The 15,944-nt window shown below is 34.4% G+C and overlaps 1 protein-coding gene across 5 annotated transcripts in view; it reads left to right on the forward strand.

Annotated features, from left to right (window-relative positions):
• Positions 1–15,944, forward strand: part of Lar (Leukocyte-antigen-related-like) — a 360,684-nt gene that overhangs the window by 248,940 nt on the left and 95,800 nt on the right. For 4 of the 5 annotated variants that reach the window (XM_053750781.1, XM_053750784.1, XM_053750782.1 and 1 more), the window contains exon 4: positions 6,353–6,466. The exons of the other annotated variant lie outside the window; for it this stretch is intronic. In XM_053750781.1, coding sequence (XP_053606756.1) covers positions 6,353–6,466 — 114 coding nt within the window. The remainder of the gene's footprint in view (positions 1–6,352; positions 6,467–15,944) is intronic. 5 annotated transcript variants of the gene reach the window in all.

Below are 15,944 nucleotides of genomic sequence, written 5' to 3' on the forward strand. Positions count from 1 at the left end.
ACAGTATATCAGAATAGCGCGTCCAACCGCCGAATCAAATCATATACAAACTCAATAAAATAACGACCATATTACTAGGACATAAGTCTTAAAATCCAAAAAAAATCAATGATTCGTGCGTACGACGCGACGGCGCGGACTCCAGGCGTGGCGCGTACGCGTCAGCCAATAGCGGACAGCTCTGTTCGCGCGTAAACATGGCGCGCTCTAATTAGGTAAAATATTTTCGCGCCGCACAAAAATTAGACTTCTGCGCAGGTACATCGGTGTAACTTATAAAAGTGGTAGACCTGTATACGTTTGATAAATTTTTTAATCTCGTCATGTACGTAGTTGTTGACGAAACGTGTGTTTAGTTCGAGGCGACCTCCATGGCATAGTTGTCACCACGCCCGCACGCTATCTAGAGGTCCTGGGTTCAATACCCAGCGCGGGCAAATATTTGTACCTGTGATCACAAATATTTATCTGAGCTTCTGGGCGTATTGTGCTTGTGTACATGTTATATGCTTAGTGTGGGCCGTTGATTTTAATTTATCTTATAAATACGCATCTAGTCATATCGCGCTGGCTTGCCGTTTTTTTCGCCCAGCTAGGGCTGGCTTATAGTGGCATCGTCAGATACTCGCAAAACCTCATGCCACGAAGTTTTTACAACTTTTCTTGGCACGACTTCGTCATTTTTTTACGGCGTAAATTCCACTATTCTCGTTATTTCGTCAGTTCGTTTAAGTTTTTATGTTAAGATAATAAAGAAAATGTTTTAGTATCATTAGATATAAGTAATTTTAATGTAATTATTTAGGATTTGCATAGACTTTTAAATATCTGTGTACGATGTATTTAATAGTTTATGGATAAGATATAAGTATTGTATATGTTGATTGTTGTGAAAGGCATATTCAGTGTTCAATATATCTTGTTTCAGAATCAGAATTTAACTTTATGGGCCATACCAACATGTTTTGACACCCTGTTTTAACTCAGAGAGCGGCAGATTTGTGTGTGTTTCAGTAAAACTCCAGCTATCTCTTTCCAATTCTCAATTCCAATTATCTTCGCGTGTTTCTGGTTTCATTGTTGGCTGTAACGCTACAAAGCCGATTAATAAATACACTACAACAACTAAATTTTGAAGATTTAGTTGTGATCACCAGCGACCCTGGTGGCCTAACGTAAATCCTCTTTGGGATTGCTGTTATTTGCCAACAACAGTCCCGAGCTTTTCTTATCTTATAGTTGCGTCATCCACGGGAACATAGTGATTTTAGCGAAACCACACGCCACAGAGTGGGCTCCAACTCTGATATAGCAAGTGTTATATGTCACAAACGCGTTGCTTACTTTCTGACCTAGAATCTTTTGGCACATTACCCTGTAATTACCCTGCCTCTCTCACCCTTCCAACCGGAACACAACAAGCAAGCATTGATGTTTGATCTCATACAATATACAAGTCTCTAGGAAAATAAGCGGTGTGGTCCATAATTTTCAAACCACGGTTGCGGTATAAAATATTTTAAGATGCAACGCAAAGTGCACTCTCCTTAATGCACCGCAGATACACTTACCCCTCAATATGTAAAGTGAGGTACTTAAGTTTGATGTGTTATGACACCCATATTGTTACCATCGTTAAAACTGAACAATATAAGCCATTTAAAGATCCATCCAGGCTAGTATGTTTTTTATTTGGGTGTGTTGCACCATTCATATTTGACGATGACTTTAACATGCGCAAAAAATCCATCGTACGCAATTTTTCCTAAAAAGTTAACGTATTTAACCAACCTGGTTAGACAGCATCAGCTAGAATTGTCGACCTCTGTAGCGTAATAGTCGTCATGCTGGACTACTAGAGGTCCAGGATTCGATTAATGTTTTGATCTATTTTTCATAAATTTAGTTACAAAATCTTTTCAGTGATATTTTTATGCAACCTGTTCTTTACAAGTTTTACAACTGTGGATATAAGCTGTAAAACTGAGAGTTTATGGGCATGAAGTAGACCGCAAGGTAAGATAAAATTTGTTACATGTTGTGATGCATTCTAGTCATCGGATAGGAAACCTGAAAAGGACAAGGACGATTGTTCATAAAAAAGCTTTGCTTTAAGCTAAATTATGTTTTGTCTCGTTCAGTTAATGTCAAATATTATAAAAAATATGCTTCAACTTCTTTCTGAAAGGCTTCAACCCAATACGATTTGAACCTGGGACCTTTCGGATCACATGGTGTATTTACCATTATTACCACCACCGCTTCTTCATTTGTCATTCTCAGCTCAAGGTGTAAAGTAGTAAATTATATTTCAATGGCGGAGAAGTACACGCAAGTAAAAAGGGCTAGTAGCTGGCACGGCGGCAATGGCATGCAAGTTACTGGTATGTGTATTTCTACCTTAATATATTTTTGTACGCCATACTCACGATATTATAATATAGAAAAAAGGCATCTTTTTAAATTGGGTTTTTATACATATACGGAATCAACAAAAAGTTAAACTTGATAGTTTAAGTTTGTGAGGATGTGTCTGTACAAATTTCTTACTCTTTCACGCGAAATCTACTGGACGGATTGTTATGAAATTTGATACACGGGTAGAATATAACCTGGAATAATATATCAATCAAGTAGTTCAAAAAAATTAACGGAAGAATTGTATCAATTCGAAAATTAAACCCATCATACACCACGAGAAACTACGACCAGTAAAACAAAAGGTCAGGATTCGCGACATTTTCTTATTTCTCAAAATTTTCAAGAATACTATCCCGAAATATTACTTTAAAAAAATTGCCCCTACCCTGTTATTTACGCACTAGAGCTGCGACCACCAGATTGTCACTAATGAATGGTTGTAAGACAAAAAAGAAAAGGTTAAAAACAAACAAACTAAGAACAATGCAACAAAACAAAGAGCTCGCCTCAAAGGAGTTGGCGCGAAAACATAGAAGAACCCCGGAAAAGCAACAATATGAAATAGACTTCTTTTGGTGTGAGGTGAAGTGATTCATTTTGGTGTGACGTTATGTTTTGGTTGACCACACATATATACACCAGTTAACTTTGACGCTAGCTTCAACCTACGCGCCACGTTTGACGAACTTGGCGTTTTTCTGCGCAGGCTAAAATTTACGTCAAAGTTGACTGGTGCAACTCACTCGAGTTTTTCAGAATCATAATTTGAATGGATTTGATCTTATATCGAAAGTGTATATTAGCATTGGTTTGTATCTTTATGAATTATATTATATAGTAGATTTGAAGCGACATTAAAGTGCCCATGAAATTAAATGTACGTATGGATTAGAAATAAAAATATTTTTATTTATTAGATCTTAATCTAACATGTACATATAAGAAAACAGAGGTATGTATACTTATTCAGTAAATAAAGGCGCTATCACACAGCCTTCGCACGCGCGAGCGATATTTCACCGACAACATATGTATATGTATGTATGTATAACAACAAATCGCTTTTCTATCGCCCTTGGGAATTTATCGCGCGTTCAGAGTCTAATAGCTCACATTAATATGAACGTTTCGCCATTATGGTCTGTTGTTTACCCATTCTCGATTATGTGGACTACTCCCGCTTATTTTAGGGTTACGTTTCTTGAAAAATTACTTTTTACCATAAGTTGCATCAAAAGCTTAAAGAGAGGCAGAGTAATTACAAAATTACAACGCACGTGTGACGCCCCTGGTGTTGCAGGTATCTATAGTCTGCGGTGACAATTAACATCCATATGTCTGTTTGTCTTTGGTAGTATATAAATAAAGATATCTGGCGCTATTCAGAAATATACATTTAAAATTAAAAGTTTGCTTTGGATAATTTCTGTCAGTCTTTAATTTATAATACCACCGCTTTTCAAAATAATATTTTAATCCATATGACGACAGAATAAAGTGAGTACAAAGTAGCTTTCTATAGACTATAAAAATCCATGTTTCATACACGAGACGAGAATATGAGAGATTGAGCCATAAATCTCATGCTATAAAACTAATAGAGCCTCCTCCGGGGGCATTAAGCAGGGACGATGCACAGTCAATTTCCTGTAATGATAGCTTTAAATGTTTATTTATCGCTTGTGAAGTAAGCCTTTGGTATGGATCTCATTAATAATTCACACTTTGGTTGAGCGTTGAGTAAATACGCAGATTGTTATCTGGTATTAAGGTAAACTACTATTGGTTACTACCGACAGTATAGTTTTTTTTGTCAGCCAGACACACAGACTTTCACATTTATATTATTAGTATGGATTTTTAGGTTTGTGGGTGTTATTTCCTTCGTAGATTAATAATAGCTGTGGTGATTCAAAATAGTCTGGACGAATTATACTTTTTAATTTTCTTTTTAGACTCCTCATGAGGTTTTATTCTCGGCAATCTATTATTATAATAGACTGTATACAGGCATAAGGAAAACGTCGTTAAAACCCAATGTATATAATCCAATATCTCTCTAAATCTTTCTAGCGACAAGAAAACAAAAAGATTAGATACTATCGTAACCTGAGAGGTATATAATAAATTGAAGTCCCTCGTGGCGTATGGAAATATATAGGATTGCCACACATTATCCACTCTATCGGAACTTTTACACAATGGAACTCTGATATGAATAACGACCCAACTGTATACACCGGGCAGAACTAAGATATAAATCTTTCAATAATCGATGTTCCTCCGATGTTTATTTATTGCATCGATACTCGAATATCGAGATCTCGAGTTTTTTCTCAATAATAACAATGGGTGATTTATATTTGGCGCCGGAAGTATCGAACGATGGACCGTTACGGTTTCGGTAAATATTCTATTAAACGCTGCCCTGAGAAAATATTGAGAAACCTTCGGCCCTCCACCTGAGATTTTATTTTTCGTAATATGTTATCCGTAAATAATATAAGAAACACGGTTAACTTTTGTTATACAGTTTAATAAATATTTACAAAAAAGAATAAACTTAACGTCGTGTGACATGAGCATTTAAAATCAAATATGGAATATCCTAATTCTAAAAGCAAAATTGAATTTTGAAATTGGAACCTTGTAGCCCGACAGCTATAACAATAACCGTAAAAAAGTATGAAACGTCAAACACATTTTAAAATACAAAATGGCCGACAATATTTCCTAAGATCGCGTGTTTGCTTGCAAATAGCAGTCGTTTCAAGCACTTTGAAGGTGTGAGTAGGGCTCGGCATCAGAATAACTATCATATGTACAGGGCGTGGGTCATACAATAACTAATTAATACAATATAGTTTGTTTTACTGTAAGTGTAATAACAGCTCTTTTCTTGAAATTGTTACGCATCCAAAATTCATTATTTAACAACTTAAAGTTAAAATACACCTCTGAAAATAATGTTTATCGCAAGAATATTTTGTTCGAAATAGCCAATTAGGTTTGTCTTAAAAATAGATAAATGTCTCAAAAATAAATGTGACTTATCTCAATTGTTTTCGATATTGTCGTTGATTGCTTTAATCCTGACATTTCTGGTTGAAATTTATCTCACTTGCTGGCTCTCTACAACTGTGCACATTCTACTGGTTCATATGATGTAAATCCGGGTGAACTCACTTTTCTGTTTAAAATAGGTCAAACGTATAGCTAGAAGTTCGTGTCGGCCAGTTTTGACTTGATTGTTGTATGGCGGCTACACAACAAAGTAATTTAAACTCAACAACCGTTCATATTGTTTGTATTATTTGCATAGTTGTAGAAAAATTCACGAATTTGAATATGCCTTTGTAACGAATTTTGTTAAGTTAAATTTAAATGTAGAAAAATGTTGAATTAAAACATTTTGTAATAAATTCGATTAGTTAGATCGAAATTTAAATACAATAATTACGGTATAATGTGATGTACCTATTTTGTTGCGTTAATAAATGATAATTACTATTGTGAATTTATTTACATGTACGTATTATACAGTCTGTCCAGAAAGTGAAGAAATTATATGAGGGCACTGTCTCCTGTTGGCTGGCAACGCTGAGTGTGTATCAACCAATCTTAATCATTCTATTTGGTATTGCAATTGCAAAAATATGTGGTTCGTCAAAAATTCGTTTCCTTCACTTTCTGGACAAACTGTATATATGTAGTTAAAATAAATTATAACGAGATACTGACAGTTTAGACATTATAATTAATGCAAAATTAATGCCAAATATCAAAAATACATTAGCCAGAATTGTCAGTAATCGAAAATTTAAAGTGCTGTGAAACATGAATAAAATTATATTAAAACAAAATGAAATGTTGCCACTGTAATAAAATCACAAAAACACGACACCCGCTCAGTCTAAACAAATTATTTTAGACGACGAAACAGAAGAAACCGTGCCGACGACTGTGGAAGTGGAAACAGTGGCGCCACCTCCCGCCATACCGCCTGTCAACGATTCTGGAAATATTTATATACGTTATTTAACACGTAAGTACCGTGTGTTGCTCATTTCTTGTTCCGTTGCAGGTGGCGCTGGCGGTGACGATTTCAAATTTGGAACAATGCAATTTTTTAATTTATGTTTAAAGTCGTTGTGTAAAAAGACGGTCGCGCTCTGTATATTACAAATTCTATTATACTATTTATTTATTTTCTGCTGACATCCGTCTTTTTTACACAAAATCCCAATACGGTAACAGTAACATGGAAAATAATTCGGTATGTCATTAAAGAGATTACCAATAGTGGTCTATTGAGCATAGTGAGTTGTATTGTCATCTACCAGTAGGATCAATTCATTTCCAAAATTAACCTTCCACATCATTGGAATGGAAATAGCCTAGTCCTCTAAACGTAGTATTAGCTCGCCAATACATACGTGAATAGATCATATTGCAGCATTGCAATACATAGCTCTCAAACCGGTTCTCACCGGTAATAACCAGATTATTGTCATATCCGTTCGGATATAACCATCGGCGTGTGCCCATTTTCAATTAAGTCTATTTTGACATAATGAAATTCGTCGATATCAAAAAATTGGTATTCGCCGTATCAGCAAAATTAGTTTATTTTATTCGTACAATGAAAATTCCGCTCGAAAATTTTTAATACTCAGTGTTTTCGCCGGGATTTATTCAATAAAGGATAAAAACTGTTAACTGGCAAATTTCCACCTTTGTAGCCATTTCCGAGCCGTTTGATTCGTATTTATATTTTGTTTTTTTTTTATCCCAAAATAAACTTGCTGAAGTAAATATTTTGACAGCATTGTTAATTAACGATTTTTTAAAATAAAATTTGTCAATTTTGGTAAAACATTGTTGGAAAAAAAGTGATTTTTGTTTTCACGTGTACCTTTCGAACCGGTGCAAATGCGTCGGACAAACAATTATCTATTGTGTCTCAAGTCTGTGCGATCGATAGGTTAAAATGTATAGCATATTTCTGATAAAATTGAATGAGAAACAAAAATATCTCAACAACAACAATATATATCCAGTTTTATATTTGTTGTCGTAATAAAAATATATTAAAAGGCAAAAAGTGCTTAGATAGATAATATACTCATACCTACTTAGAAAATAACTGTAGCATTGTAACTTAAATCGTACATTCATAACGAAATCTATCAAAAACACTATCATATAATGCAGTCTGTGAAATATCGATTATCGTTAATTATGACTATAGATAACTACCATTTCCCATTGCTGAATAATGGGTACTCAATAATTATTGATAGCAATATTCGTTCCGTTTCACCATCGCGCCGCGTTCGGCATCTGTCAGCCCCCGTTTCTGTTCGACAGTAACGTTTCGAATCACCAAAAAAATACTTTATTTTGTTGATTTTTTTAAAAACTAATTATTCAAATTTTATTGTAAAATACGTGCTATTGTTTCAAAAAATATCGGCAATCCGTCATCAAATATACATGAGTAAGTACTCATACTCATCGAAAACTCTTGTTTTGCTCTGCCATTTCACAAGGTCCAAGGATCAAGACAGACAAAAATATGTTTTGGTTTCTGTTATTACCATAAAGATCCTCCATAATTATTGTTTTACTTAAATATCTCTTATGTACACACATAGCCCAGTCACAGTTTTATTATATGTATAGACTATGATGTATATAGACCGCTAGGAATAAAAATAAATACATTTCATTTAAAATCTTCTAAACATAATATTCAATAGAGGAATTCAATAGGCAGTTATTGATTGTAAGAAACTAGTTCGCTACAGATCACAAAGAGCACAAACGAACAAAGACCCCCAACAGGCCACTCCATCTTCTTTTGTCTTAATTAATTATTCGGTTCTTTGCCATTATCAAATAAGAAAACGCGTGAGTCTCTGATATTCCCGTTCTTATATACTAGTTGTTCGCCGCGGACTTAGACCTCGCAAACATATTAAATTTTTGATGAGTTTTTGTGAATATTTCAAAAACAGATTTTGATGCCCCACGAACTTAAAAATTATATTGACAGATTCTACATACTTTTTAAATTTAATCAAAATCAGACCAACGCAACGGTTCGAAAGTTATCGCGTTACAAACGAACAAACATACATCCAAAAAATGTATTTTTGCCCCAAGTCGAATTGTAGAGCTCGCTCGCTTCGCTCGCTCCGTCAATAAATATATAAATTTAAGGTTCCGCATCACAATAGGTAATAAAGGAACCCTTATGAGATCACTTGTACTATCAAAAAGGCCCTTTTTCCCAGGAACGCTTAGTATATTAAATAGAAAGTGTCAAATACGGTAATGTACGGTAAAAAAAAAATAAACCAATCCGATCAAAACATACGATTCGCTTCGAATATTTCGCGATTTTAAAAGGGCATTAATATCTTACATAGGTTCTGATTCCCGTTGACCACAACTTTACGGAAGTCCAACTCATACTTTACCGGTTTTTTCTCGGAATGATTTGGTGCAATGAAAGAATTATTTATTTTATCGTGCATATACTAATTAGATAAGGATTTTTGCTTTATAAAAAATTGTAACTTAAAAAAAATAATGACATAAATATTTTTAGTTTTTGATCTCACTAATATAAAATTCATATGGTTAATTTCTCTCCATTGGCAAATACATATATGCACATAGGCAGAGACGAGAATACGTGTAATAATAATGTCCTTTTTGAAATAAGCCATCAATTTATCTAGCTCCAGATAAAAATAAAATGGTATTTCCACCCACGTAGCTTCAAAATCCACGTAGCTATAACGTCAGGATGAGGGGTAGTGTTACGGGCAGCTTGAGGTAGACTGTAACTAGTAACCTCTGCCCTGGGCCCCCACAACTCTCTGTTATCCTCACGTGATCCCGGTAACATACAGGCATCTGCAATCTGAATAAACCGAATATTGAAAATTGTTATAATTTTCAATATTCGGTTTATTCAGATTTCAGATCCAAATTTCTTTAATTGCATAAATTTTGGTATTGTTGGTATTGTTCCTCATAAGTTTGAAGATGTTACATGGGTCATAAAATGAGAACAAGTGGCGATGTACAAAAACGCAGTAAACACGGGAGCAGCTAGTCCCACCTTAGTTACGAATTAAATTATAAAATTCACTGCGATTTTACGACCGACCGCCTGTTCGAGGGAAACGCTCTTAAAAAAAAAACCCTCTTTGGGAACCCTCGTTGAGTACTCACTCCACAGAGACCCACCCCAATTATGTTTTAGTTTTGGTATATGAAATTATGAATTAGTAACAATTTTTTCCGTCCTAAAAATATCTAGCTAAGCCATATATATTATTTGAAATTATATACAATAAAAAAGGGCGCACCAAGAATGCAAGGGCCCCCTAAATTTGGAGCCCCGTTGGACGACGCTGCGTACCCCTCCAGCTACGCCCCCAGCTCGAGGTGAAGATATGAAATCTGGCTAAATCTGCCTCCATAAGTCCTAATGGTATCTGCGAATGTGCGGCACAGGCAACTACAATTCACCTTACTGAAAATTCATTGCAAATACGCTGCTATTACCGCCACATAAGATGCAACTTTACATGTTGTATGCATCGTTGAAATTTCCCGGAAAATCCTTTTACTGTAGAGTAGATGTATGGTTCGTCGCAAATGCAGTGTAATTAATAAGAACAGGTAAGGAAATCCAATGACATATATGCTAGTGTTATATATTAAGAGCGATTTGTCACAATCGTGAGAACTGTAGATCCCTAATTTTTTGCTTAATCCCCTTGGAAAACTGACGTTATTATATGTATGTGCAGTGCACAGTGTAGTATTTTTCCTAATATTATGGCAAAATATTTATTCACTTTGCCAAGAAAGTCGTAGAGAGTCTTTCGTTCCTCTGATTTACCATATTTCTTTGGATACTATATTGAAGAAAATTTCATAAAATATTTCTGTAGTGTTATTTATAGTCGCATATTTTCGGCCAGTATTTTTTTCCAAACTTTATAGATAGTTTAAAAATCTTTAAAAATAATCATTCCACATTCGAAGTGTGATTACACACTAGAATTCTACGAATTACACACCCGTTTCTGTACTCCTTGAATGACTATGTAAATAAGTTGGAATGTCCACGTTCACTTGTATATGCTTCCCGAACCCGGCCAAATTCAGTTGCAAGTGATGCTCCAGGGAAATCTATGCCTTGACAGCGACTATGAATTTAATCATAAGAGATGCGCGTTAAAATACTGAGTAATAAATATATGCAATGTTGAATTAAAGTTTTAGCTAGATGAACTACGCTATGTTCATATTTTTAAATCAAATTTCATATTTTGATTTTACAAAATTTTTGACTCATTTTAATAAAAATAAATATGTATGTATAACTCTCAATGATGAATTTTTTTATCGATTTGAAAGACACTGAAGTCGATACAGCGAGATCTTATTATGTAAAACATAAGAGTATTTTTTTATTTTACTCGCGTCTTCTTCTGCGTGATTTTTTTTCCCACGAGAAATATAACTTTTCCCAGAATGAAAACCAGCCTATGTCCTTCTCCTACTCTTAACTGAATGTATGAGAAATTCAAGAATATTGGTTCAGTAAGTATGAAGAGTTAACAAATATGTTTATTTGCTACCTTAATTTTGGATTTTTATTTTTATTTGGTATTCACTTTTTTTAAATACCGAGCCATGTAGTCTCACACTGCTGGGCAAAGGCCTAAATCCATTTTTTCCATTCATTATGTTATTCACAGTTCTGACTTAGTACCTTCCAGAGCAAGCGAAGCTAGTTATAAAAAAGTAAAAAGTTAAAGCAAGTCTTCCAATTTGGAGGTTTAATTTTAGAACGGGCGTCTAGGCGCCTCGTAATTTAATCCTGGCTGGTTAGCGCGAATGGCGCAAACAAAATGGCTGCTTTTATTTGAATGCATGCGGCGTGTTCTAAAAAAAAAGTAATGCCCTTACCGATCTTGCATAAAACGTGACCATTCACGTTGTCCGTTGAGGGATAAACGTATCCATCACTGGGTTTCTAGGCCCCCCTCTTCGCTTGACGCACTTCAAAGCAAATATTGGATTCTCAACAATTCAAATAGTTAGCGCTAGTATCCATTGCCGCTGTCATTGGTCTCGGGCTGAAAGCGCTGAATTTATATGGCGTTTTATTTGTGGTTATAAAGCGCACGGTTATTTCAAATCTGAATGGTCCAATTAAACCGCACATTCGAATACTGGTATCACTTTTTCATAGCATTTTTTGTTTTTTGCACACCTCTCTCAATTCATGTCGAATATTTAAAGCAAAGTTATCAGTAAAGTAGAGAAAATTACAAATTGTAACATAATAGCAATAAATTTATACTCTAAATATGATGGTAATACTATAGCTATTATCGCGATAAATAAAAGCAAGCAAGTCTATATTTTGTCCATTGCAAAGATATATGTACTTTACCTCAATTGTAGCAAACAATACGGCAACAGAAACATTGTGACGAGATTTGTGGAGTCGCCACAAAACAATGTAAAAAAATATAACTTTTTGAGCTCCTTCACTGTCATTGTTTTCGTATAAAAACTTTCAAAACGCTAAAATAGAAATGCAATACCGACCTTTGCCGCTGTCTATGCTATTTCGAAATCTGTTGCCCTGCGACCGTTCTCCATTTCCACAGAACAACGAGATATTTTTTTTGAGATCTAACTATTTACATTCGTTGCGATATGAAAATTGGTTGCGCAGGCGTTTTAGGACGTGACACACAAGATTCTTGTTATTTTTCTACTTACTCCAGTGATTTTTGTGCAATGAAAACTTTTTAAAATCTTGTACTAATTAAGACTCGCTTAGAATAGAAAACTCTATTATTATGTATATAGTCCTTATTATTGGCATAAACATACACATAAATATAGAAAATTTAAGGTACTGTGTGTGCGCATCACATAGCTGACGGACCAGTGTTACGCTCAGCAAAAATGCCGAGCAAAATAGTTATTGTTCACTTGATGGTGGCAAAGATGTATTGCAAATTTGATCTTTTCTTTATAGCCGGTCAGATACATCTAGTTCTGTATTTACTTATTTATGAAATAAATAAATTCCAAGAATACATATTAGCTAATAGATATAGTAAAATATAACCGCTATCGTATTTAACTTCCCAACCGTATTTAACTACCCAATAATACCCGAACCATCGCTCACGCCACCCTGAAACCAAAGCGGATTTTTTTCCAAATCTTTAATCTGACCGTTGCGGTGTCCATTTCATGAATATTTTAACTCGGATCACAGTATGGCTTCGTATTCCTTTATTAATGTCACATAGTCGATTCTTCATACCCCAGGGAGCTGCCTCGTTCGACATATAGAGAACTAAATGGGATTTCATTTTCTAGTTCAGAAATCAAACGCTCCCTCTGGCGTTTCCCAATGTTCTTTTTGCGACGAACCCTTCAGATATTTCGATACGGACCGTTTAGCTGCGATGGCTCCCGATGACGTAACTGTTACGGAGTTAACGAAAACATAAAACGTAGGTAATAAATCAAAATGTATGTGTGAAATTGATGGTGATAAATTTATGTTTAATAAAATGCCAGTTGTTTTCTGGACTGATGTGTGTTATGACATGTGTGTTATGACTGTATCACGTTAGACACAATATGAAACATTGAACTTCGTTGAAGGAAATTTCCTTTTTTGTAGCTAATTATAAAAAACAGATAAGAAAATTGGCCAAACATAGAAGAGAACATTAGAAGAATACATATCCGTAAAGATTTACTATATCGATGCACAAATATTATTACGAAATGTCATTTTTACTGTGTTGCCAGTAATCAGATAAAATGTTACCATTGTGTAATGTATGTTTTCTTAAATGATTAGGATGTGATGCGTGCGTGTCGACTTTTATATACATAATTATTACGTAATAACGAGTTAAACGGAGCTAGATGCAGATTTATATGCACACGGACAATACAAACCATTGTTATATTGCACATCTCAAAGACAAAACACACCTTACATAAGATTATACAGTGGAGATAAATAAAAAGTTTTTCACTCCAAATACCAGTGGTAAAAAAACAATATTAACATTTTACTTGAGATCACAGAAGGTCTATTTTTTTAGTAACAATTAAGTATACTTAGAGTTGAACCGTCAAGTTTGACGTTGATTTTAACCGGTATCGCTGACATTTATACAAAATGGCGTACTTTATGTTTTTTCTGCGCACGTTTAAGTTAACGTCACAGTTGACGTTTCAACCCCAATTAAAAACTATGTTAATTTTCTATGAGTTAAAAATTACCTAACAATATAAAACTGAATGACATGACAAAATAAAATGGTAAAACAAACAGCAAAAGCAACATTTAATTACTTGATTTGCTATTAAGTTTTCAATTTCACACTTTGCTGAATAATTATTGCTGTCGTCATCGAAAACTGTAATTATCCAATTATACTGTATTTAAAATGAAGCAAACAAGTGTTTATTTTATTTTTTTCTAATTCAGTCAGCCTTCTATAGATTAAAAATAACAAAATGCAAAATATATTTTGTATTAGATTTTAAAAACATTATAGTATGTTTTTGAAATCTAAGTTTTATCCGGCTCGAAGGACCGATTATATCAGTTATTTATATATGAAAATGTTTTAAGTGGGTACTTGGCTTAAACAAAGAGGTAAAGTATATGTCCCTTGAGATCTTCGTATATAAGATACACACGAGATAAAAGCATTACTATTGATAAGGACGTTTAAGAAGTTTCTGATGTTCACTTCCAGTCTGGCTCACTGCCCTAGGTGAGCGACGAATGCGTTAAGACGACGCAGCGATGGGTTAACATCAATTAAAAGGACGTACATGTCCCAAGTTATCGCCGTGATCACTTACCGCACAGTGTCGTATAGCGTTGCGTCGCCAACCCAGGACGCCGGCTGAGGGCGTATTTTTCGCCGAGATGACGTCGTTAATCTCATTCGTGTAATGAAAATGTACGTAGTAATTCGTAGGAATTCCCGCATTCATGTCGGAACTTGGCTGAGTCGTTTGGAGTGAAATTCTGGTTTATTGTGCTGTAAACTATATGTGTGTCTGTAATTACAACTTCTGGATTTATGTATGTTGTGGGTTCTTCAGAGTTTGTTTCCGATGTTCGGTGAATTTCTTGTGAATAATGGTAATTACCGAACATTGAGGCATTGCAGAAAATGATGTTGAATGAATGACGTCAGTTATATCTTATACCATTTTGATACGTTTCACGTTCACGAATGAAAAATAAATTAGTAAAAATTAGTATAGGAGTATTAAATATATATTGGAACGACGAAATATATATTTTTGCATAAGTAATTTATTCAAAGTTACAGTAGATGTAAAAATATCACTGTTCGAATCAACCAATTTTGAATAGTTACCACTAAAGACTATGAATAATAAGGTCCACTTAAAACTCATGTTAATCTAATAAAAAACTTTACATCGTCAGTGCGAAATGCAAATGTGTCCCTTAGCATGTTGTAAATAATCGTCGGACGAACTTACTGTATGAATATGTATGACTGGATGGAATTTACCCCCACTATGTTATGGTTATTGCTTAACTTTGTCATTTTTGGATTAATTTGCGATGGTATTGTGGTGTATTATCAGATGGAAGTGACAAGATACGAAAAGTTTGAGAATGATTTTCGGGCAATGAAATATTGGATTTTATAAAAATGTAATATTTTTTTTGCTTATTTTATCATGATATATGGTAGGTAATTTTTTTCTTTTTTTTAAAGTAATTTTTATATATTTCTCCCTTTTGCCATTATATATAAGATTCGACGGTTTGACAGCCATATAATTGCTTATGGCATTAAGTTTGAAGCCGTGTAATAATATAATAAATAAAATTTAAATAAAATATTATTCAGCGGTGTTCCCTAATAGTTTTTACATTGGGGCTTTCAAAAACAGAGTCGATCGCTTTCTCAAAAGTCGGCAACGCACCGGTGACCCGTATTGGGTATTACCGGTACCGGTACACCCGTATTGCCGGTGTCCATCAAGCGTCCTGCATTCGTTTGCCCACTATTCTACTTATATAAAAATAAAGTTTAAACATTTTGGATTGGATTTACATCCAATGTTTCCAACATTTTTAGGAACAAGTTTATGAACTATATTATTATACCTTTTTCAATCAACTCAAATAATATACCGAATTATTAGTCCATTGTTTATCCATTGTTTTATTTACTTTAATTTTTTTAAAAGTGAAAACTTCTTTAGCGGGGTTGTGCAGTTTTTGTGATGGGTAAAAAATGTTAAACTCGCGCCAGGACACGTGACCCTGATCAATAATTCTTTAGATAATTAGACCCTGATTAATATTCGAGTTTTCACTTCTGCCGGCGGCGCTCCCGGAGTGCAACCCGGTTTTTTTTTACTTTATGCTATGCACATTTTATTTC

Source organism: Plodia interpunctella, chromosome 10 (genome assembly GCF_027563975.2).
Source record: "Plodia interpunctella isolate USDA-ARS_2022_Savannah chromosome 10, ilPloInte3.2, whole genome shotgun sequence".
Lineage (NCBI taxonomy): Eukaryota > Metazoa > Arthropoda > Insecta > Lepidoptera > Pyralidae > Plodia > Plodia interpunctella.